We start from the raw sequence: 23714 nt of genomic DNA, 5'->3' as shown, positions 1-23714 counted from the left end.
TATTTATGGTGCCATGACTACTGCAACCCCATCTTGAAGTGGGTGAAATAGAAGAATGGAGTCAGGGGTAAAAAAGAGGTAAAATGACACAGCAAGTAATGAGTAAATGAGAATGTGAGAGAAAACCCTGTGCTTCCTGAGCTCTAGTTTCTTGCTCACTTCTAAGAATGCACCTGTATGGTGAACACCTCCACCAAACTGTTTTTGTTACTGCATGTTTTAGGGTGTGACACAAAGCTTTTGTTTACACCACTTACCCACCCCTAGATCGTCTCCTTTGGGTCTACAGCATCCTGTTTAGTGTTGGAAAATATCTGTGTAATGTGTCTGCTACTGATTCTTTTCCTCTGCATTTTTGTTTAAGTCTAAGTCCAGTTTTGTTACTATCAGAGTTGCTTAATATTTCTCATGAAATACCAGTGCAGCTGTCACTGGAGATGGAGTAATCATGTGCATGTCCTCTACTGCCTGCAGAGAACTCTGGTAGATCCTTTTCCCCTCTTTACAAATAACAGTGCCATTTGCTTGTTAAATATAACACAAAACCAGCAAGGCTTATGTGTAAAAACCAGCAAGGCTTATGTGTAAAAACCTGCAGGTCAGCACGGATTATTACAACTTCTAAATTCATGTGCAACCTGGTTGGCCAAAACCAGCCCAAGGACAGAGCAAGGTTAAGACCACTACAGAGATGAAATCTAAACATCATCAGTGTAACACAAAACGCGTGTGTGGCAGTAACTGGAGACAGCCATATACAGCGAGATAAAGCTTTTGGCAGAAAGAATTCAGCAATCTGGTCATGCTGTTGAGTGGAAAGAGCTACAGGCAACTTTGGGCATGTTGAAGAGAACACAAAAAGATGCAGGGCATTTTACATCACGAATTAGCACAGGCTGCAAGCAGATACTGCGAATCATCCTGCAGCACTTCACGGGACTATTTAGGTGATAACAGCAGGAGACATATACTCCTCAAGTTTACTATTACTAGGGCAGCATGTCTTCATTATCATTTCCCACTTAGACTGTTTTGTGGTTTTTTTAACATTGTTTGCAATTAAAATGTCCTATAAACAAATGCATCTGTCATTAAAAACATATATTAAAAGATATTTTCTGTTACGAGTTTAATTCATAGTAGGAGATCTCAGTAAGTTTAGATTTTACTGGTACTGAAAAGCTTATGCAAAGTGAAATCATATGGAAAATAAAGTATGAGAAACATAAAGTAACTTGGCAACTGAACTGTAGTTCTGGACTCTCTTTGCCAGGTTTGACCATTAAAACTCAATCTCTTCATTTTCCCTTCTGTTTTGAAATGGATTTTCAATTCCCTTTTGTTCTGTGGCACCGTTTCAACAGATGAGATAAAGAACGTTGCCCAGGCAAACTAGCCTAAAGCTTGATGACAAGAACACTTCTCTGGGCACGGGAGATGAGGGTTTGGATATCTTCTGGATGCAGAAGTTATTGAACTTAATCTTCTCAACCCTAGGTGACTGTTCTCATATCATACTATCAAATTATTGAGTGTGGGCATCATCACTGTCACATCTCTACAAAAGAAAAAATGTAGAGCCTCTTTGTTCTTTAAAATAAAAGGATGGCAGTGAGCAATGCATCCCCAAGGTAGAAACTGCAGAAATGCAACGTACCTAAGCCTGTAGGACTTGTAAAGCTTTTGTTGGAAACTTAGACCTAAACCGATTAGCCCAACGTTATACAAAGTCCCTGGCAAGCAAGGATGGAAATGAAACAGAGTGCTGACTCCCGGCTGCAGAAGCCACAAGGGGCAGTGTCACCTTGCAAAACATCGTAGTCACACGGCACAGTCCCTGCAGAGCGCCTGGGCCAACACGCAGCTCCAGCAAAGAGCACAGCAAAGCAATGATGCCACCCCTCGATCGAACTGCGTAATCGATTAACATCCAATGATTTCATCTCACCAAGGAGACGGTCTGCATAACCTCTCTCTTTTGTTTTAACAGATTATATTGCATTTCTGCAAAAGCAGCAGTAACTCTGCATTTAATAAAAGTTTGGAGGGTTTTTTATTGCTCTGTCTGACAAATGTTAGATCATTGCTTAGGTTCCTGCTTCATTACATGCAAGTTCATGTTCCTAGACTCCTTCATTAATATCTTTAAAAGCTTAAAGAAAGTAATCAGACCAAATGTGACAAATAATTCAGCTAACACACTTTGCTGTAGCTCAATGAATTTTCCTGAACCTTAGAGTTAAGTATTTACTCTTGGTCTACCTGCCCACTAACTTGTCAGGTTACAACCACAGAACAGCTTACCTTGAGCCATAATGCCAGGTTTTCCACTCAAATCAGATTTCAAGGAAGGGAAACGATAAGAAACAATTAGCATCAAACTGCTAGTCACACTACTACGCCATCTGGTTTCCATTGTTACACTCCTAGCTATGTCAGATCATGAGGTTTGGATGAGGCCATCCATCGTGCAGGAGATGCAGATAACTAGAGTGAAATTAAAAATGTTGTTCTACTCCATTCTAGTTTTTCTTCTAAAAATTTTGCTAGTGCTGACTAACGCAAGCAGTGAATAGCACATCCTTCTGGGCTCATGAACGACTTCGAAAAGAAAGGATTTTATTCAGATTGTACTAGCAAATCCTTTCCTCGCTTGTTTTCCTAGCTACTTTGCAAATGGTCCCACTGCCCGCCCTTAAGTGATTTCTTAAGGGCAAACAGAATCCAAAATAGTATTTCCTGCTTTCTCTAGTGGCTGCCAAACTGAAAATTAATCAATGACTAAACTGTAAGAAACACTTAAGTTCCTTTAACATTTATTTATTTAACATTTATTACTTAATGAGCATCATCTAAAAATAATTACAAAGTAAGGCAGTTAACCTCTCAGGTGACCTACATGATGAATTGAGAGAAGCTTCTTAATACTTAAAGCAGAATTGTAGAATCTTTGCTTTCAACCCGACACATCCCACACTTAGCTCAATGCTGTTCTTGCGCAAAGACATCTGACAGCTTAAAGGCAATTAAAGAAATGGTAGTGAACAAATACTGCCCGGATATTCAGATAAAGGTATTTTTAACAATCCACATCATTCCTAGACTGCTCATGTTTCTTCTGCTCTTAACCAGCAGAGCAGATGAGTTCTGATGAAGACATTACAGGGAGTTCAGAAGTGAGGCACTTGTCTCCATGCATTAGGATCAGACTTCCCAAGGCAGCAATGAGCAGTGTGAGGTGTAGGTAGTGAGGTGCAGAGGAAGAGCTCAGAGTATAGACCTAGCAAATGTGGCCTGGGTACCTCATAAAATATTTTAGCTCATGTCACTGTCATGACACATTGATGGTCGCTTGCTCTTTCATTTTCTCAAAGAAAGATATGCATACATGTCTAAAAACACATGAAAAAGAGATGTTTTTCTTGAAATAAATTACATTCTTTAAAGAATTCCTCTTTCTGTATGGGAGTAGATATCTTATTTGAAAAAAGCCATCCTTTACGATTTTCTTAAGCTATCCAATACTTAGGAGAAAGAATTTGAATATTTTGCACGCCTACTTTCCGTAATGATTAACATTCTGACAACAGGGCACTGAAATTCCCTGGAGATCTAACTGTAGAAAAAAGTGCATAAACACTCTAATTTCCAAGTGAAAATTAAGGAATTATTCATATTTTGTCTTCAAATATTTCTTATGCTAGTAATACACTTTTCACAATATATTTACCTCATCAGTAAATCATAATTCTTGGATATTATCCAAGTTGTACTGTATTCCTGACAATACAATTAATTGAACAAGTCCATCATGGTTACACATTGGAAGTGAAAGAACGCAATCCCAAAATAACAATTGTCATCTAACGTGTTGAAATCACACAGCAGGATCCTATCAAAAGTCGTTATGATCTATGCTACCCATCTTCAAGATCCTTTGCTCCTTGGTATCTGATGACCCACTGACAAGTCTAAGTCTGTGCTGATAAATTAAACTGTCATAATACCAGGTTAGTAAGTCTAAACTATCAGAGAACAACTCAGTTTTCCATTAAGTCATCAACAGGAAAACTTCAGATGTGATACGAGCGAACACGCACTGGATTAACATCCATCTATCATATTATCAACCTTCAGGCTGGGGATTATGTAGTGAAGGGTATTAAGCTGTAAAGAGCTGGATTCAGTGAATTTCACATTACCTGTTAGCAGTGTAACATGACATCAGCACACCCGATGCAGTTTTCAAGGCACGGAAAGTTCATTCAAGTTCTGCTTCTGCTTTTTTTGATTGTGAAAGAGGATTCCTGTCTTCACCTGAAACCTTTATAAGTAATTGCTCATCAGTTATATGCAATCACAGGCAAACATCAGAGCTGGGCATCAGGTTAAGTACTTTCTCCATTCTGGAACAATGTTTTAAAGTGTAGCTAAAGAAATGCACCTAAAGCTTGTCTGAACTAAAGTACGTGAACTCACTGCAGGTCAAGACTAAAAACTCAAAGGGTGCAGATTATGTATGTGTCTGGTGCCATCTCCCGGTAGCTTAGAGGTAAAACTATCATAAATGCCTTACTAATTTTTTTTTTATGCATCCTTTAGAAAAATCTCAGGTCTTCAGGGGAAGGGAAAAATTAATAAAAAAATTAAAGGAGAAAGAGAAAAATTGAATGTCGATCTACAGAGGTGGCTTTCAAAATTCTCAAAACCCACAGAAAGTTATTTTACTCTATAAGGTGGTCTGTATTTAGACATTACTACTTTCAAGCTAAACAGTGTTCTTAGATTGGCTTAAATAAGGATACATTAACTCTCTTTCGTTTTATAGAAGAAGTTGTCATCTGAATAAGTCTAACCTCAAAAAACATTCAGTGCCACTGACAACATTTAAAATTAAATTTTTTAAAAAAAATTCTACAGTGTTAAAAACCAAAATAAGAAGTCCCTGTGAGAAGTTTACTCATCTTATTAGAAGTTACAGCACAGCATTTTAGCCCATATTGCCTCATTTTAAAATTAATTTCTTTTGATGAATACTTAAAGTTCAAGACAAGCTTTCCCAATCGCACCACTCTTTCACTGTCATTGGTGAAAGAATGTAGTATTGCTATTTTTAATAACAATGTTTATGTTTTTAAAAATAGCATTAGCCAACTTGAAAAGAAATGCTACCATAATCTTGAAAGCTGAAAAGGCACCTCGACTTATCCTGCAAACTTTAATGCTACAAAGACTGTTGAAAACAAACTTGACCAACAACAACAAAAAGAAAACAAAATTAGCTTGGTAATAAAATGCCTGTCAAAAAAAGCAGTATTTTACATTAATTCTAGAGTTAATTCCAAATAACAAATCACCAAAGGAATCCTGGATGATAGATGTGAAGACACAATGGAAGGCAGTAAAGCTCACCCACACCAGAGTGATTTAAAGACAGGAAAGTAATTTAAAGATTTAGAAGACTTAAAACTAACTCTTACAAAAAGGGATAGTGATGGTATTTGGCTGCGCTGGTGGCTTATCCCATCTCCAGGAAAAGCTTTTCCTGGGAACCACCAACATGTCACCTCCTCCTACAGCATAGAAACTAAACAGATGATGGAGGAAAGTATCAGTTTCACCAAAAACCATGGAAGGTCAGCCAACGGAGAACAGCCTTGCCCAGAACATTGCCTACAAATACTGCAAGCTGGGCTGAGGAATGGAAGAAGCAAAAGGTCTGACCTGCAGAAACAGAATCAGCTTAACACTTGCCATGAATTTCAAGTGCTGGCAACCAAAGCAATGCACAGAAAACAGGAGGGGAGAAGGCAAATGGGCCAGCTATTCCATGGGCTCATATGTACAGAATTTCCTTCTAAAGTGTGGGAAGAAATTACTCATAAGATCCACCAGAAAAGGTGAAGCACTAAGGGTCTGTTGTCCAGGGTAAAAAATCCCTTCTCCACACAGGAAAAACTGGTTTTACTGAGGCTTAATATGACAATTTGTTAATGCGACATGAGGGCTTTTGTAGCAAACAGAACTTACATTTCATAGATGATTCTGCGATGTTGGAAGGCGGAACCTGTCCACATCATCCTGAGGACAGAAAAAAATTGGGAATGAACTCTGCAATGGATTATGTCTTCTATTCTGCTGGATGGCTAGAGGAATGTGACCCAGGTTGCCTTAGAAAAGTGAAGGCATACCAGTGATTTGGATTGTCCCAGGTTCATTGACAATTGCCATGGGGAAGTAATCATTAAATGCTGCAGAAAAGCCAAGCTGAATAGGGGACATTTCCTTCCACAGAAAGAGAATCAAAAAAAATACTGTCATAACATCAAGCTGTAATTGAGAAACAGAGCAATGGCTAAAGAATCATAAGAGACCTCAATTAAATACAACTGGGATTTCACTTTCCTTACAAAAATTAAAGTTTTAGCATGAGATAATTAAAGCAAGGATAGCCAGCTCCTGGTGTGCCAGAACACATAATTCAGCCTGTCATCTTCGTTCCTGAGAGTCCCTCAGAGTTCGTCAGGAAGCAGGCTGTCAGCCGCACAAATCATTCCCCAACCCACAGCAGTCTCCCTGCTCTTCTCCGCTGCAAGAGCCCAGCAGCCTTCCTCCTCTCATGCAGCTCTACCTGCCCTGCACACAAACTGTCGGCATCATCATCGCATGGAGCAGGCCCATTCGGCAACATGACAAAAGGACTCACGTCCCCATGACACTTGACACGGTCAAAAAGTGACGTGTTGGATAAGCACACATTCACCGAGCACCTCGGCTGGGGAAACTGCATCGACCTGGCAGCGAAGGCGAGTGACAGCAACCTAAACAAAGTGAAGAAAATGAAGACAAGCATCGTGGAGCTTAGAGCTCGTAACGGAAACAAGATGAAGTAATCAGAGAACGTGAAGGGAAAAGCGGCAGACATATTGTCAAATAACTCAACCTTCATGCGAGTTATTGGTGGGAGGAAGGAGATTAACATCTCGATGACATGAGAAGAAAAAAAAGAGGTGGAGACGAAGAACATTTTAACAGAAGAAATACAAAGATTAAGGAAAAGAAAGACACCATCTAATGCACTTGAAAGATCAAACTTTTCAAAACTAATGAATTGGTCATGGAAAAATAATGTCTTAAAAGACTAAGAGAAATATTAGGAGCTTTGTGCCACAAAAGAAATTGAGAAGTATTGAAAATATGCAGGTCTTTCCATTAGATTATATTACAGCATATATAAGAAACAGAAAGAAAAGAAGCGGCACATTGTAAAAGGGAAATGTATTCTCCTAAAGAGAGAGAAAAATAAAATTCCAAAATGCAAAGGGGTTATTCTAGGGAGGGGGGACACATCAGGGCAAAAACCACTGCTAACTGCAATGCAGAACGGAGGACAGGGAAGCAATCCAGAACTCTGGGAAAACACCGTGTGCCAGGCTCACTGAAGGAAACAGAGTCTGACCAGAGGCACTGGAGATCACCACCAGCTCTCAGCACCTGCCAGATCAATCTTGGGAGAAATAAAGAAGATGCAATTAAGTCCGTTGTTGATGAGCACATCTGCCTGGTCATATCAACAACAGATCTCCAAGCCATCTTCACTGAAACACAGTAAAATGAATTTCGTAAAGCAAGAAGCATTTGCACTTTTTTCTTCCATTTGGTTTTAACAGTAAAGCAGCTGAAGGAGAAATGCATAAATATTAATCACAAGCTCTACTATTCTTGCTTGGCCTCATGCAACAGGGTTTTCAAGCGCTTACATTTATCACAAAAATGTGCAGCTCTCCAAAAACCTCAGAGGAAGCAAAACGCATGAAAAGCCAAATGCGGGGGACGGGGGGAAACAGGGAGTCGAGGCCACTTTGGGACAGATTAATAAGAACATGATTGTACATACGGTTTGAAGCAAACCAGCTGATATTTACAACCATCTAGTTTCTAAAAGCTGGATGAAAAATGCTTCCATTACCATAGGCTTTGAAACACGCCACTATTACTCAGAAAATATTTTATTCAGAAGACTAATGTAAAACACAACCATTGGTGATCAAGATCGAGAATAAAGTTCTCTAGGTTAATAACTAAGTTATTCACAGAATCACTAGGTTGGAAAAGACCCACAGGATCATCGAGTCCAACCGCTCCTATCAATCACTAAACCATTCAGACCCTTTCAGAACTTCAGCACATGATTTCAGGACTATACCATTTGTTTTAACCACAGCAGTGAGAACCCCGAGGCAAACTGTACTTGCTCTTAGAGCAAAAATTGGAAACAATACAAAGTCTTAGCTTTCAAGAAAACGTAATTTATTATGACAAAACAGGCAATCCCGTTATTGATTCACTCTTTCAGCAGCTGGCCTTCTGCACTGTGTAACAACCATATGGCTTTTACCCTGGGCTTAAAATACTTCGGTCTTGAGTATCAGCTCATTTTAAGGCTGTTCTGATCAGTTCCTTTGAAGGTAAATACGGGCATCTGACACACGTATGTCTTGGATGGTAATATCTACTCATTCCAGACACGTCAGGAAAAAAGCATATTCAGAGAAGGATTTAACTTACAACTCTTCCACACTCAACAAAGCCATTTATCTTTCATTTTATGTCCTTGTTGATTGATTTTATCAGCTGACCAGCTGGCCATCTAGTTACTATCCCAGCAGATTAAAACTTCCCTACCTCATGAAACTATTTAAATATTTCAATACTTAACATTTATGTGCTGTTTAACTCGATCTCTTTTACCTGTTAAGCTCTGCCAGTTTCCTGCACAGTCACTGCTACTTGCCGTGTCATCCATGGTGTCCCTGTAATAACAGCATCGAGGTGCTTTTACCAACTGGCAGTTGCCCTTGGCTGTGGCAGCAGGGGTGGGGATCACAGAATCATAGAATAACCAGGTTGGAAGAGACCCACCAGATCATCGAGTCCAACTATTCCTATCAAATGTCCAGAGCCATCAGCTGGTGGCTTCCCTGTCTTAAATCCTTTCCTTTTGCGTTACCCACTATCCTTACAGCAGCCTTCCAGTACTTAAAGGGGGCCTACAGATGCTTTAGCAAGGCCTGTTGTGACAGAACAAGGAGTAATGGTTTTAAATGAAGGGAGGGTAGATTTAGAATCATAGAATAACCAGGTTGGAAGAGACCCACTGGATCATCGAGTCCAACCATTCCTATCAAACACTAAACCATGTCCCTTAGCACCTCATCCACCCGTGCCTTAAACACCTCCAGGGAAGGGGAATCAACCACCTCCCTGGGCAGCCTGTTCCAGTGCCCAATGACCCTTTCTGTGAAGAATTTTTTCCTAATGTCCAGCCTAAATCTCCCCTGGCGGAGCTTGAGGCCATTCCCTCTTGTCCTGTCCCCCATCACTTGGGAGAAGAGGCCAGCACCCTCCTCTCCACAACCTCCTTTCAGGTAGTTGTAGAGAGCAATGAGGTCTCCCCTCAGCCTCCTCTTCTCCAGGCTAAACGACCCCAGCTCTCTCAGCTGCTCCTCATAAGGCCTGTTCTCCAGCCCCCTCACCAGCTTTGGATTTAGGCTGGATACAAGGAAGAAATCGTTTCCAGTGAGGTGGTGAGGCACTTGCACGGGTTGCCCACAGAGGTGGTGGATGCCCCATCCCTGGAAACATTCAATGTCAGGTTGTCTGAGGGTCTGAACAACCTGATCCAGTTGAAGATGTCCCTTCTCCCGCAGGGGGGTTGGACTGGATGAACTGCAAAGGTCCCTTCCAACCCAAACCATTCTGTGAATCTATGGATTTAAGGAAAGAGTGTTTTGTTTCACCCAGCTTTCCCAGGTCCTCCCCGCCTGCTTTCTAGCAGCCTTTATTTATTTATTTATTTCTAATTTTCTTTGACTATTTTTACTCTAGATAGCAGCCACAGCATTTACATACTGAACGCTACCAAAACCCACCCATAAACAAGGTTCTTGCTTGATCTCATCCATACCTGAAAAGGACTGGCTTTAGGTTCAAAAAGCAGCTTCCAGGTACATCCAGAAAAAAACAAAATCAGCAAGGAATTAGGAAAGGGGAGGGCTCAGCCTTTCCCCAGCTCCTCCTCCCTCCCCCCCCCCCCCCGCCCACACACGTACGTGTGTGGGCGGGGGGGGGGGGGGGGAGGGAGGAGGAGGCGGGAAAGAGGGCGCGCGCGCACGCGCGAGGGGAGGGAGAAGGCGGGAAAGGGAGGGGGCGCGCGCAGCAGGAAGGGGCGGTCCCGGTTTCAAAGCGGGCGGCGCGGGAGCAGCGCTCATGGCCAAACAGCTCGGGCGGCAGCAGCAGCAGCAGGGGATCACCCTCCGCGGCAGCGCGGACATCGTGGCCGAGTTCTTCTGTGAGGGGAAGGGGGGGCGAGGGAGGGAAAGGGAAAGGGGTGGGGGGGGAGGGAGGGAAAGGGGGGGGGGGGAAAGTGGGGGGGGGGAGGGAAAGGTGGGGGGGGAGGGAGGGAAGGGAAGGGGGGGGGAAGGGGGGAGGGAAGGAAAAGAAAGGAAAGGAGAAGTAAGGAGGAAGGAAAGGAATAAGGAAAACAAGGGAAGGAAGGAGGAAAGGGAAGGGGGAGGAAGGAGGGAAGGGAAGGAAGGAAGAAGGAAAGGGAAGAGGGGAGGGAGGAAGGAGGAAAGGGAAGAGGGGAGGGGAGGAAGGAGGAAAGGGAAGAGGGGAGGGGAGGAAGGAGGAAAGGGAAGAGGGGAGGGGAGGAAGGAGGAAAGGGAAGAGGGGAGGGGAGGAAGGAGGAAAGGGAAGAGGGGAGGAAGGAGGAAAGGGAAGAGGGGAGGGGAGGAAGGAGGAAAGGGAAGAGGGGAGGGGAGGAAGGAGGAAAGGGAAGAGGGGAGGAAGGAGGGAAGGACTAAGGAAAGGGGAGAGAGGAAAGGAAGAAGGAAAGGGGAGGGAAAGAAGGAGGGAAGGAAGAAGGAAAGGGCAGAGAGAAAAGGAAGAAGGGGAGGGAGGGGAAGGAGGAGGGGAAGGAGGAAGGAAAGGGGAGGGAGGGGAAGGAGGAGGGGAAGGAGGAAGGAAAGGGGAGGGAGGGGAAGGAGGAAGGAAAGGGGAGGGAGGGGAAGGAGGAAGGAAAGGGGAGGGAGGGGAAGGAGGAAGGAAAGGGGAGGGAGGGGAAGGAGGAAGGAAAGGGGAGGGAGGGGAAGGAGGAAGGAAAGGGGAGGGAGGGGAAGGAGGAAGGAAAGGGGAGGGAGGGGAAGGAGGAAGGAAAGGGGAGGGAGGGGAAGGAGGAAGGAAAGGGGAGGGAGGGGAAGGAGGAAGGAAAGGGGAGGGAGGGGAAGGAGGAAGGAAAGGGGAGGGAGGGGAAGGAGGAAGGAAAGGGGAGGGAGGGGAAGGAGGAAGGACAGGAGGTTCTTAGGCTGCCTGTGGGGTGACATGGCTGCCTCACACACCTCACCCTTCCCACCCCCGTCATTTTCTGCATCCTTCAGCCTATGGAATCAACAGCATCCTCTACCAGCGGGGCATCTACCCCCCCGAAACCTTCACCCGTGTCCAGAAGTATGGGCTCACCCTCCTTGTCACCACTGACGCCGAGCTGAAGAACTACCTCAACAATGTAGTGGAGCAGATGAAAGGTGAGGGTGCTAGGGGGCTGAGTGGGGCTCAGGCTGGTGCTGCTGTGTCCATCTTGTTGTTTCTCTGAGGGCGTTGGCTCCTCTTCCCCGCATGGGCAGTAACTGTTGTGGCTTCTTTCAGAGTGGCTCTACATGTGCATCGTGCAGCGCCTGGTGGTCGTCATCTCCAGCATTGAGAACAACGAGGTGCTGGAGCGGTGGCAGTTTGACATAGAGTGTGACAAAACCATCAATGATCAGAGGTGAGAAAAGGTGGTGTTCCTCAGTGCCTGCGCTTCCCTGTACATGACAGCTGTGCAGGCAAAAGATAGATGTCCTGTACGTGGAAAAGGCGTGGACCTGTTGGCACACGTTCAGAGGCCACGAGAAGGATCGAAGGGCTGGAACACCTCCCCTGTGAAGAGAGGCTGAGAGTGTCGGAATTGTTCAGCTTGGAGAAGACTCTGAGGAGATCTTATTGCAGCCTTCTAGTACTTACTAGAAAGATGGGGAAAGTAATTTTAGCAGACCCTGCAGCAATAGGACGAGGAGTAATGGTTTTAAACTAAAAGAAGCTTAGACTAGGTGAAAAAAGAAATTTTTCATGCTAAGAGTGGTGAAACACTGGCACAGGTTGTCCAGGAAGGTAGCGGACACCCTGCCCCTGGAAACACTGCAGGTCAGGTTGGCTGGGGCTCTTGAGCAGCCTGATCCAGTTAAAGACATCCTGGCTCACTGCAGGGGAGTTGGACTGGATGACCTGTAAAGGTCCCTTCCATCCTAAACAATTCCATGAACCGTGTTTCTCTGCACCTGGGCATCCCAGTACCTAGCAGGCGTGCAGGCACAAAATAAACATCATGTGCATCATCAGTGCTGTTCTGGTTCCTTGGGGCAGATGAGGTAGCCGCTTCCCAATGAGCATGGAACACGTTCCTTCAAACCTTCCCAACCCTACTTTCTTCCTGCCATTCCTTCTGTCTAAACCTGTCATTATACAATCGGAGCATATATAATCCTCAGATGTGTGGCTTTTTTTAAAGCGCAAGATCAAAACTCCACATTTTTAATCTTCAACAAAGCACGTAACAACCTGTCAGGTCCGTGCCCTGAAGTACTGCTTTCCTGTTGTTATACCAAAATATTCTTATCCATTCCAGACTGAGAATAAACTTAACATTCCTTACAAGTACTGTGAAGTTTCACAAACAACAATAAACTATCACTGCACTCTTCTCAGCCTGTTTTCCTAGGGCTTCAGAGTGACGCTGCTACAAAAACTCTGTAGCCAACAACTTAATAGAGGAAAACCTATTTAAAGAAAATTGTCAGTGTAGTAGAAGCTTGCTTTCTTAATGGAGTTTTCCTGTTTGTTTTTTTTTCCAGTGCACCACGAGAAAAATCTCAGAAAGTTATTCAGGAAGAAATTCGATCTGTCATCAGACAAATAACCGCCACAGTAACTTTTCTGCCACTGCTGGAGACCCCCTGTGAGTATTCCTAACTTCACTAAAGAAATCAAAATACTTCTTTTGGAAAATTTCAGCAACTTCTCCACTACAGACAGTGTTTTCTGGTAACTTACTGAGGCTTTTTAATTATCACACTTCCGAGTCAGCGTTTTGTTAGACTGAGACCAGGACAGAACTCGGGCTTCATTAACTTAATGAAACTAGTATGTGCACTCCAAGGAATGGAAATTTTCATAAATAATAAATAATGTTGTGACCGTAGCTGTGGGCAGGCTTGTATAAATAAACATGGAGTACATATTAAGAGCTCAGCTCCACAGTGTTTTAACACTTTAAAAAATTCACATCGCACTTGCTTGAGAGAACTTAAAAGGCTACACGTGAATATAAGCAGGACTCGTTTTCCTGTTTTAACTAGTATTTCTTTTCACATCACTGGTATCAGTGTGTATTTCTGGCACCGTTAGTACACACCTCAAGTGTTAGAAGATGCACTTTAAGTTCAGACACGCTGCCACCTTATGCATCCATTACTGTTCTCTTTGTGCTTGCTCACAGGTGCCTTTGACTTGCTGATCTACACAGACAAAGACTTGGCGGTGCCAGAGAAGTGGGAAGAGTCAGGACCACAATTTATAGCCAATTCGGAAGAGGTTCGTCTTCGTTCCTTCACTACTACAATCCACAAAGTAAACAGCATGGTGGCTTACAAGAAGGATTCTGTTCCCTAAGGCGGGGGTGGTTGTACATAACCTGTCACCTTGTATAGTTTCTGTTCATAGTGCAGCTAAGTCATGAATGCATCATTAATGTTGCTCTTGCTGGAGTTCGATACAGAAGAACAGCATGTTTGTCTGTGATAATGTGGCGGAACACCAGAGTGAGCTGGCATTCCTTTTAAAGAGGCCTAAAGAAGGTGCTCATAGTGATAAGTACGTATGAGCTAAACTAATTATATTAAGAATACTGCATTCACTACAAAAACTGCCTAAATCTAGGATTGCTTGCTACATTGGTGTTCAAATCCTGTCATTTAGTATTTTATTATAAACTGCCTTCTATTAGCAGGCTTAGGTTCTCTTTAGCACTAAGAAATCTAACTCCGGACATGCCTATGCTCCATGCTAAAAGCCTGCGCTGTCTTATTACCAGAACAATCCTAAAATCAATCAACAGGACAATTCTGAAGTTACTTGTACCTCTTTACAATCAAAGCTGATTATCAAAAACATCTTACACCTGTGAAGCCTTGCACACTCTTGACTGTTGAATTAGTTCTGGGGATGGTGGTGTTTAGGTCTGTGTCGTACGTCTCTCGTGTCTGTCAAGCATTTTATATGTTTGTATTCTTGTTTTACAGAATAAAGCTTCAAATTTTATAGTGTTCTCTAATTCGGAGTCCGTAGCATTTAATATTTTAGACTGTTTCAAGTGTGCTACACCTTAGTTTGTAAACTTCCATAGAACCAATACCCTAAAGGCATCCCACTTCCATTATTTAACTGTTTGATCTGAGTCTTGAAACACCTTTTGTGGAGTCAATATGAAATCCATTCAGTGACAAGTAATTTGCCCCCAGTTAAGCCTTTTAACAGTCACACTGACTTCCACGTTTGTTATACGGCACAGGACTCTTCCTGCTTTCTTCACTCATTTTTGTACTGGGATAAATTATGGACTTAAAACTCTGAAGTGACAACAGAAATTCCAGGCTCTTCCAGAGTTGTTATTGCTTCCTTCACCAAAATTACTTTATCTAGAGTATTTAACTCTTCCAGAGTTGTATACTACTTCCTCTTAGAACAGTATAAATTTAGGTTTATTTAAAAAACTTTGATTACATGTACTCCATCTCTGTATCACAAAACTTGTTTGTTTTTTTTTTTTTTTTAAATAAAAATGATCCGGGTACCTCCAACAAGTGTTACATTATTCACCAGTGGGGCTTACACTGCAGTAACAGCAGAACACAGTGTTTTCTCCTGCCTGTCAGCAGTATCCTTCACCAGGTGACTGCACTGCCCCTTTACACTTCAAGGAGTGGACTTCAGGCACTTCCCCTGGGGAGGATGGGTTCAAAGCTGTGAGTGCGAGTCAGCTGTACAGAAATTTAAGTCAGGAACTGACCACCACTGTTGTACACCAAGGATGACACCAGGAGGTGACTGGGACAGAGTAACCAGTAATGAATATTAAAAAAAAATCTTTTCTTGGTGGCAATGCAGGAGTCAAATTGTTCCAAGAAGTTCTAGTCCCTTCTTTCTTGTACCAAATACAATTTTTCTTCTTCAAGAAGAACCAGCCCAAACTCCGTCTCCATCATCACGTCTGTTTTTTTCTTCTTTTATGGAGATACCAACAGTCAAATCACAGACCAGCATATCAATGCATAGAGATCACAGCCATGAAAACTATGCGGGAGCAGGACAGGTTATAAATCCTGAAGTTTTCACAAAGACCCTGCACAACAGGAAAGAAAAACAAACCAGTCACATCTATGCAATCTCCCAGAAGGTAAGCCTTTATGGAGATGTCCAATAGGATCTGCCCATACATTAGGGGACCCACACCCTTCATCCATTTCTGCTACTGGGAGGGCTTCTTCCGTAAAGAATAAAACCCAAAGGAGCTCCCCTCATCTATGATGGCAGTATATTTATTCTTAGGAAACCAGATAAAGGATAAGCTTTACAAGCCAGGCAGCAGGCATTCCTCACCTGACTAGTTCAGCTGACGGATAAGCTGGTTGATGGCATCGCCTCTGCAGCCAGGCTTACCCATCTCCTTGAGGAAACCCACTTTGTTACGGGAAGCATGTCGAGCCACCGACAGATGGAATGGCCACAAAAAGTTGGTGACTTTTTTGAAATGTTTCCCAGCTGAGTAGATCTCATGAATGAGGTCTTCCAGGCAAATAATACCACACTTCCCTGCATGCAAAACAAACTAATTCAAAAAATGCTCAACAAAGCAACAAAAAGCCCCTCTCAGACAACTGTATTACCCTTCCTCACGCTGCTCCAGAGTTGCCAGCCCTCCACAAACAAGTATAGCAAGACTTTTCTCCCTCCTCTCCCTCTTGGGTCAAACTGCAAACTCTCAACATCTGTCCCTTTCCCTGACTGACTTCATTTTTTCCCCCCGCTCCTCACCTAAATGTTCCTCTATCAGCACGTTGTCTGTCAGAGGCACCCTCTTTCTCTTGATCTTGGCTTGGCCCCGTTTCAGGATAAGTTCTCGTACAGATTTCAGGTTAGGGTGTCTGTGCAAAAACCAAAAATCAAATTCTTTAACGGACAGACAGGACACAGCGGCAAGCCCTGTTGTACCGCTTTGTACACAGGTAGGAAAATAACTCAAGTTCTGTTTAGAACAATGTGAAAGGGGACAGTAACAAGTTTTATATCTGAAGTCAACAAAGTTTTCACCATTGCTAGAAAAGCCAGCTATGGATTTGTGATACCAGATAGGCAATCAAAAAGCTATGCTATTTATAGACAAGTTCCTACCAAGTCACAGGACTGGTACTCACCCCCAAGCCACATAAGGTTCCACAATCCGCAGCATCTTCAGTGATAAAGGATTCAGTTTAACAAACATTCCAGTGAAATTTTTTCTCAGCCGCAGCAACTCAAGCACTCTTTTTACCCTCCTACTCACTCCCTTAACACTGAGACAGAGAAAAAAAACACTGTTAGTAACCACATATCTCTAATGCCTCACCAAAAGGTCTCAGATTAACAGTAAGGAGATGTGTCTGGGCTTATTGCCCTTCCTCTGCCTGAAAACAGACAGCTACAGACAGTAGCAATAATAAAGGTAAGGAGCAACAGAAGTTCCTTACTCTGCAATCCGCATAACAAAGGCCAGTTTGTGCTCCTGAGGTACCACTGTCTGTCCAGGCCTCTGCTCCATGCGCCTCAGCCGGGTGTTGTCTCGGTGTTTGCGCCATGAATCTCGGACAAAAGCCTCAAGGCGTTTAAATTGGATTTGTTTGCCCCTCTGGAGCTAAAGACAAAAGGATAAGAAATCATTTCCCTTCCCAACAATCTTTGAGGTTTGCATCTCGAAGGCCAGGTGAAATTCAGAAGGTGGTGAACTACAGTCTTTCAGTTTTGGAGGCACTGAGAAGAAAATAAATTTGATGATCTAAGCCCAAGGCAGACAGAACTGAGGGGCAACATGAATTTACAAGCAGATAGCTATAATTTATGAACAGTGAACAAAGTTTTTTCCCCAGGAAATAAATAAAATAAGAGAAACAGAGCAAGACCCAGGCTACTTCTAGGCACAGAAGTCAAATGGAAGCATCTGCAGCCACAGACAGCTAGATCTTCACAACTACCCACACAGCTCAGCTAATTGGCAGGAAATCCAGAAACAACCTATGGGTCTGAGTAAAACATATGCCACAGCAATACCCCAGTGTGACTCAGATTTACCATCCAACAGAAAATAACTGGGTTTAAGGTCCTTTTCTATAAAAGCACACACAGAGCAAACATCCAAGCACTTAAAAACTGTTAAGTATTACAAATTTAAACACCGAACACCCAGGACTTGAAATTGCTTTCAGAACACTGGGAAAACGTCAAGTTTGTTTTTTTTTTAATTAAAAAGACATTTAAATGGCTATCCTTAGCTCAGGAACAAGTACATCCCATCAAATCATAGTGCTTTCTCACAGGACATGAGTAGAATGTGCCTGGCAGTTACTCAACAATATTTCAGATACTTTAATTTAAAAATACCCTGATAATTTACCCTGTAGCATATCTAATGTCACATGTCCTCTGTCCCATTTCACCTCGTAAGTCACCCACAAAATTGGTTTGAAATTGCAAAGCAGGTGGATCCCGTCAAAATCTCATCACCAGTGTAATTTTTCTAACAAGATTTGTAAAGAGTGGCTATTTAACATTATTGTTTATGCTTCCACTACCACCTTGGAAGCAGAGCAAGCACTTTATATATTTAAAAACATAAACACGGTATCTAACAAAAATGGCAGTTTTTCACATAATCGCACTGACTCCACAGAAACAGATTCACAGGGAAAGCTTTAAGCCACTTCCAAGACAGGCATTGTCTTTATTAGCTAAAATACAGCAGAACAGGGCTCCAACTCTGAAACTGAAATGTTTGCTGGGCTCGGCTGGTCTGGGAACCACACACTGTGCACAGGAAGTCCCTGCATTAGCAACAGAGCAATTGTTGCCTGATACCAAAAATGCTGGCAAATAAACTGTCTAAGAGACTTGGAGTTTTAGAAAGCCAGCACCCTTTAATCAGGCCTGGGCAACACGAGGCAGTGATCCCCATCAATCCTGCACAGCATGACAAGAGCTGGGGACGGAATATATTTCCCACTTACAGATAAATTTTCCCAGAAATCTTACACATATTCTATTCCTTTCCAAGGACTCATTTTAATGTTAAGAACTTCACAACAGTCAAATCACTTGCTAATTTGGAGCCAGCTCTGAGTGAGGTCGCATTTGAGATGGGAAATGCTGCAAACAGACATGATTACAGAAGCAGACACATCTGTTCAGCAGAGACCATGCTGAACACAGGACATTATCACCCCCAAAGAATGAAGTGCCTGGAAAAACACTGCGTGTAAGAAAACACGCTATCAGAGGGACACTCTAAATTTCAACAAATAGCATTACTTAGATGAAACTTAACTCTAGTTTAAATAAAAAAAAAAAAAATCCACTTTCTGTAATAGTAACTACTTCTTGTACCATGTCCAGGCCTGATAAAGGGTGTTTGCTTTCCTGACTGCAAAATGAGTCTTAGGGAGTTTATTTGCCAGCATTTTCGCTATCAGGCAACACCGAGGCAGCGATCCCCATCAATCCTGTGCAGGGACCAGCGCTGGGACAGGATGGATTTCCCAATTACAGGCACAGGGACAAATTCCCCAGGCACCTCGTACATGTTCTGTTCGTTCCCAAGGACTCATTTTAACGTTTGATGAACTTCACCACAGCCAAATCTCTTCTTGATTTGGAGCTTTGGGGCCGCCTTATGGATACAAGAGTTTGTCTGCTGGCATTTTCAGTGTCACTTCCCTGCATTTGAGACGGGGAAAGGCTGCAGAGAGAGGCCATTGCAGAAGCAGACACTTGGACAGTGACCATGCAGAGCACGCTGACCACAAGATGTTATCATCTCCAAAAGAATGAATTGTCTGGAAAAATGCTGCTTTAAAGAAAACATGTCATCAAAGAGACACTCTAACTTTCAAAAAGCACCATTGCTTAGACAAAACTTTAGCTTAAATAAAAGGTATTCCTCTTTTTGAAACAGTGACTACTTCTTGTATCACGTCCAAGCCTGATAAAGGGTTTCCTGACACTGAATCATAGAATCACCAGGTTGGAAGAGACCCACCGGATCACTGAGTCCAACCATTCCTATCAAACACTAACCCATGCCCCTTAGCACCTCGTCCACCCGTGCCTTAAACCCCTCCAGGGAAGGGGAATCAACCACCTCCCTGGGCAGCCTCTGCCAGTGCCCAATGACCCTTTCTGTAAAGAATTTTTCCCTAATGTCCAGCCTAAATCTCCCCTGGCGGAGCTTGAGGCCATTCCCTCTTGTCCTGTCCCCTGTCACTTGGGAGAAGAGGCCAGCTCCCTCCTCTCTACAACCTCTTTCTAGGTAGGTGTAGAGAGCAATGAGGTCTCCCAAATCAGCCTCAAGGGGTCGATCTGCCGTCACCGTCGGTGCCCCCAGCCCCTACCTTCCTCTTGTTGAGCAGCGCCTGCTTGGCCTGGGTGGCCTTGATGGCCTGGTAGGCCTTCCTCTTCTTCAGCAAGTTCTCCGGCACCAGCGGGATCCGCCGCCTGGACCTGCGGGGCGGGAGGGACGGCTCGTACCCCACGGCGCCGCACCCCGGCCCTCCCGGCTCTCCCCCGCCGCCACCCACCCGCCTCGGCACCGCGCGGTCCCGGGCGATGGCGGCGGATGGCGGCAGCCCCCACTCTCCGCTGCCCCCCTCCGCCTCCCTGCCCGCCATACTTACTCCTCCTCCGCCATCTTGCGAGGCGGGCGGGGCGGGAACATGGCCGCCCGCGCTCCTCCCCTCGGGGAAACTGGCCCGCCTGGGCGCTCCTCCGCGATTCCCATTGATCCCGTGCAACGAGTCCGCAGCTGGGGACGCAATGTATTTCCCGCTTACAGGCAGGGGGGTAAATTCCCCAGGCGCCTCGTGCGTGTTCTGTTTCTTCCCAAGGACTCGTTTTAATGTGATGGTCAAACTTCGCAACAGTCAAACCTCGAATCCTGTGTTCAGTTCTGGGCCCCTCACCACAGGAAGGATGTTGAGGCTCTGGAGCGAGTCCAGAGAAGAGCAACAAAGCTGGTGAAGGGGCTGGAGAACAGGCCTTACGAGGAGCGGCTGAGAGAGCTGGGGGTGTTTAACCTGGAGAAGAGGAGGCTGAGGGGAGACCTCATTGCTCTCTACAACTACCTGAAAGGACATTGTGGACAGGAGGGAGCTGGCCTCTTCTCCCAAGTGTCAGGGGACAGGACAAGAGGGAATGGCCTCAAGCTCCACCAGGGGAGGTTCAGGCTGGACATTAGGAAACGATTTTTCACAGAAAGAGTCATTGGGCACTGGCAGAGGCTGCCCAGGGAGGGGGTTGAGTCACCTTCCCTGGAGGTGTTTAAGGCACGGGTGGACGAGGTGCTGAGGGACATGGGTTAGTGTTTGATAGGAACGGTTGGACTCGATGATCCGGTGGGTCTCTTCCAACCTGGTTATTCTATGATTCTGTGATTCTTGCTGATTTGGAGCCAGCTTCGGCTCTGTCTGACGTCTGAAATAAGGCAAAAACTGCAGACAGAGGCGATCACAGCAGATACCGCACTGAACACAAGTTGTTATCGTCTACAAACCATAAACAGTGCCCAGAAAACACTGTTTTAAATTAAAGGTTTCGTCAGTAGGTCATTCTAACTTGCAAAGAACACAATTACCTAGATGAAACTTAACTCTGCTTTAGCTTAAATCAAAATATTCCACTTTCATAGAGTCGTAAAGTCATAGAATGGTTTGGGTTGAAAAGGACTTTAAAGCCCACCCAGTTCCAGCCCCGCTGTGACAGGCAGGGACACCTCCCACTGGATCAGGGGCTCCAAGCCCCATCCAGCCTGGCCTTGAATGCCTCCAGCAATGGGGCAGCCACAGCTTCCCTGGGCAACCTGGGCCAGGGCCTCACCACCTTCATCATAAATAAATTCCTCCTTTTGTCTAGTCTCAATCTCCAGTTTATACCCATTGCCCCATGTCCTATCACTACAAGCCTTTGTAAACGCTTTCTGTAATACTAACTACTTGTATCACCAGGATGTTGAAGGCCTGCTCTGCCTGGCTTCCAAGGTCCCAAAGAAAGGCTGGAGAGGGGAAAACGATGTAAAATGTTGCTCATGAGCTCCCCAGCTCTTCCAGCCTCGTTGGCAGCGCTGCAAGGCGTAAGCACCTTCCCTCTCTGCTGCCCCATCCCAGTGAAAAGATATACAGGCCAGCATTATGCTGATGGGATCACTCCCTCATGTTGCTTGATACCAAAAATGCTGGCAAATTAACCCCCTAAGACTCGTTTTGTAGTTTTAGAAAGCAAGCACCCTTGAATCAGGTGCAGGCATGATATAAGAAGCAGTTAATGTTACAAAAAGTATATTTTTTTTTTTATTTAAGCTAAAGTTTCATCTAAGTAATTATATTTTTTGAAAGTTAGAATGCCTCTCTGACAGCATGTTTTCTTTCCCATAGTGTTCTTTCCAGACACTGTGCATTCTTTGGAGATGATAATGCCTTGTGTTCAGTGTTGTCTGTGATGTACAGATGTGTCTTCTTCTGTAATCACGTCTGTTTGCAGCCTTTCCCTATCTCAAACACAAGCTCAGGCACCGCTGAAGCCAGCTCCACATCAGGAAGAGATTTGACTGTTGCGAAATTCCTAATAACATTAAAATTAGTCCTTGGGAAGTAACAGAACATGCATAAGATTTCTGGGAAACTTTATACATATGCATGTAAATGGGAAATCTGTTCTGTCCCCAGCTCTTGTCTCACTGCACAGGACTGATGGAGATCGCTCCCTTGTGTTGCCCAGCCCTGAGAAAGGATGCTTGCTTTCTAAAACTCCAAAACGAGTCTCTTAAAGTGTTTATTTGTTGGCATTTTTGGTATCAAAAGAACTGTTCCAACTGGGCCATGGCAGTGCAGGTACAAATATCGTCTGTGGCTTTCGCGCATCAAATGAAAGCAACTATGTCCTGTCAGTTCTAGGTTATGGTGACATTTACATGAAACATGGAGCCAGGGCTTTGAAGAGGAAATAGCAGAAACACAAGGAAAACACTTCCAGAGACAACAGAGCTTGCCGGTACAGTATGTGCAAGCTCTTTCAGTGTTTGCAGCACAAGTGTGCCCCTAGGTAGTAGTCCCAACATGCACCATAAAAAAAAGCTTGAAGAAAAGGAAGGAAGGAGGAACCAAAGTCATAACCTGAGCATCTCAGAAATTTCATCATTATGCTTACAGGATCACAGAGTTGGGGTGGCTTATGATAAAACCTGTAGTGGGAACATCTTAGAAAAAAAGGAAACAACTATTGCCTTAGACCTGCAGGAGATTTTGAAATTATAGAAACACAGAATTTATGTCTAGCATAGCTGTATTTCAGGCTGAACTTAAGTGCCCAGGTGAAGGAAATGGGAGCAAAGCAATCCTGGGACGTCACCCAGAGCAGCGCATGTCTCATCAGCTCAGGGAGAGCAATACTAAGGAGAGCAGCCCGATTCAGCTATTTACGCTGCACTGAATGCCCTCAGCTGAATGACAAAAAGCATAGCTGGCAATCCCCTGGAATCAAAACTAGAGCAGTGGTTTGGTGGGTTTTCTTCAAATTCCTGTTGGAGAGAAGGGGAAATAGACAAGTGGGTTGAACAGCAGTCTCACCTGCAGATGGTGCCATACCCTTACACTAGGGACATCTCTTTGCCTCCGATGAGGATGGATTCACTTTCTGCTGTCTTCTCTTTGCCACGTAGGGTGGAAGAAGGATGTGTGCCTTTACACTGGGCTTGTTCCTTTCATTGCACCTCTCATCAGTTTGATTTACACCAGCCATAGTTTCCTCTTCAACTTAGCAGTCGAGAGCTTGATCCTTTCACTAGAAAGCTCAGTGATGTCCAGGTTTAACTGCTCACCTCAAGCTGCAAACGTTTACGACGCTGTAGACTAGGCTGCTTCTATTTTGACACCTGTTAGTTGAATATCTGCATTTAGAAACATGATTCCACTTTCCAATACCTGCTCACGTGTATGCTCTGCAAAGAACACACCCCTTGGTGAGCAAAACCAGCTTCCTATCACCTATTCCCTGATGCAGCCTTTTGGATTATGACACAGAAAACAACAAGCTTATGAATTAAATCATATGAAACTTTCACTGAAGAAACTAGAAGCACAACTAAATAAATCTTACTTTAAAATGAGGTTAAGCTGCTCCATATAGAAATAGCTGAAATCTCTGGTAGCTCACGACAGAAAACGTGGCCCATTTAAATCTACAAATGAACGTTGTTTGTTTGACAAAAAGGAACTGAAACCAGGATCTCAAGTGTTTCATTATTAATGACAAGGAAATAGTAAGTA

General features: G+C 44.0%; 2 protein-coding genes across 3 annotated transcripts in view; one reads left to right on the top strand and one right to left on the bottom strand.

Annotated features, from left to right (window-relative positions):
- The window catches only part of RPL7L1 (ribosomal protein L7 like 1), a 304157-nt gene extending 284020 nt beyond the window's left edge, over nt 1–20137 (bottom strand). The window contains exons 1-7 of one of the 2 annotated variants that reach the window (XM_069855204.1): nt 20073–20137; nt 19791–19899; nt 16881–17044; nt 16569–16706; nt 16189–16298; nt 15754–15966; nt 14834–15496 (exon numbers count right to left, since the gene is read on the bottom strand). In XM_069855204.1, the coding sequence (XP_069711305.1) occupies nt 15758–15966; nt 16189–16298; nt 16569–16706; nt 16881–17044; nt 19791–19899; nt 20073–20113 (771 nt within the window). In that variant the 5' untranslated portion in view covers nt 20114–20137 and the 3' untranslated portion in view covers nt 14834–15496; nt 15754–15757. Of the gene's footprint in view, nt 1–14833; nt 15497–15728; nt 15967–16188; nt 16299–16568; nt 16707–16880; nt 17045–19790; nt 19900–20072 lie in introns of those variants that run through there. The other variant, XM_069855205.1, reaches the window with a different exon arrangement.
- Nucleotides 10233–13966, top strand: MAD2L1 (mitotic arrest deficient 2 like 1). Its single transcript, XM_069855206.1, has 5 exons — nt 10233–10351; nt 11439–11585; nt 11707–11827; nt 12951–13054; nt 13595–13966. The coding sequence occupies exons 1-5, from the start codon at nt 10270–10272 to the stop codon at nt 13765–13767; spliced, it is 627 nt and encodes a 208-aa protein (XP_069711307.1). The 5' UTR covers nt 10233–10269; the 3' UTR covers nt 13768–13966.
- Nucleotides 20138–23714: the final 3577 nt, after the last annotated feature.

The sequence above is a fragment of the Phaenicophaeus curvirostris genome, chromosome 4 (assembly GCF_032191515.1).
Source record: "Phaenicophaeus curvirostris isolate KB17595 chromosome 4, BPBGC_Pcur_1.0, whole genome shotgun sequence".
NCBI classification, from domain to species: domain Eukaryota; kingdom Metazoa; phylum Chordata; class Aves; order Cuculiformes; family Cuculidae; genus Phaenicophaeus; species Phaenicophaeus curvirostris.
This window is presented reverse-complemented; position numbering and strand designations above follow the sequence as displayed.

Coding starts and splice junctions, on each gene's coding strand:
- MAD2L1 (XM_069855206.1), top strand. CDS start 10,270: ATGGCCAAACAGCTCGGGCGGCAGCAGCAGCAGCAGGGGATCACCCTC. Junction 10,352..11,438: donor CATCGTGGCCGAGTTCTTCT/GTGAGGGGAAGG, acceptor TGCATCCTTCAG/CCTATGGAATCAACAGCATC. Junction 11,828..12,950: donor AAAACCATCAATGATCAGAG/GTGAGAAAAGGT, acceptor TTTTTTTTCCAG/TGCACCACGAGAAAAATCTC.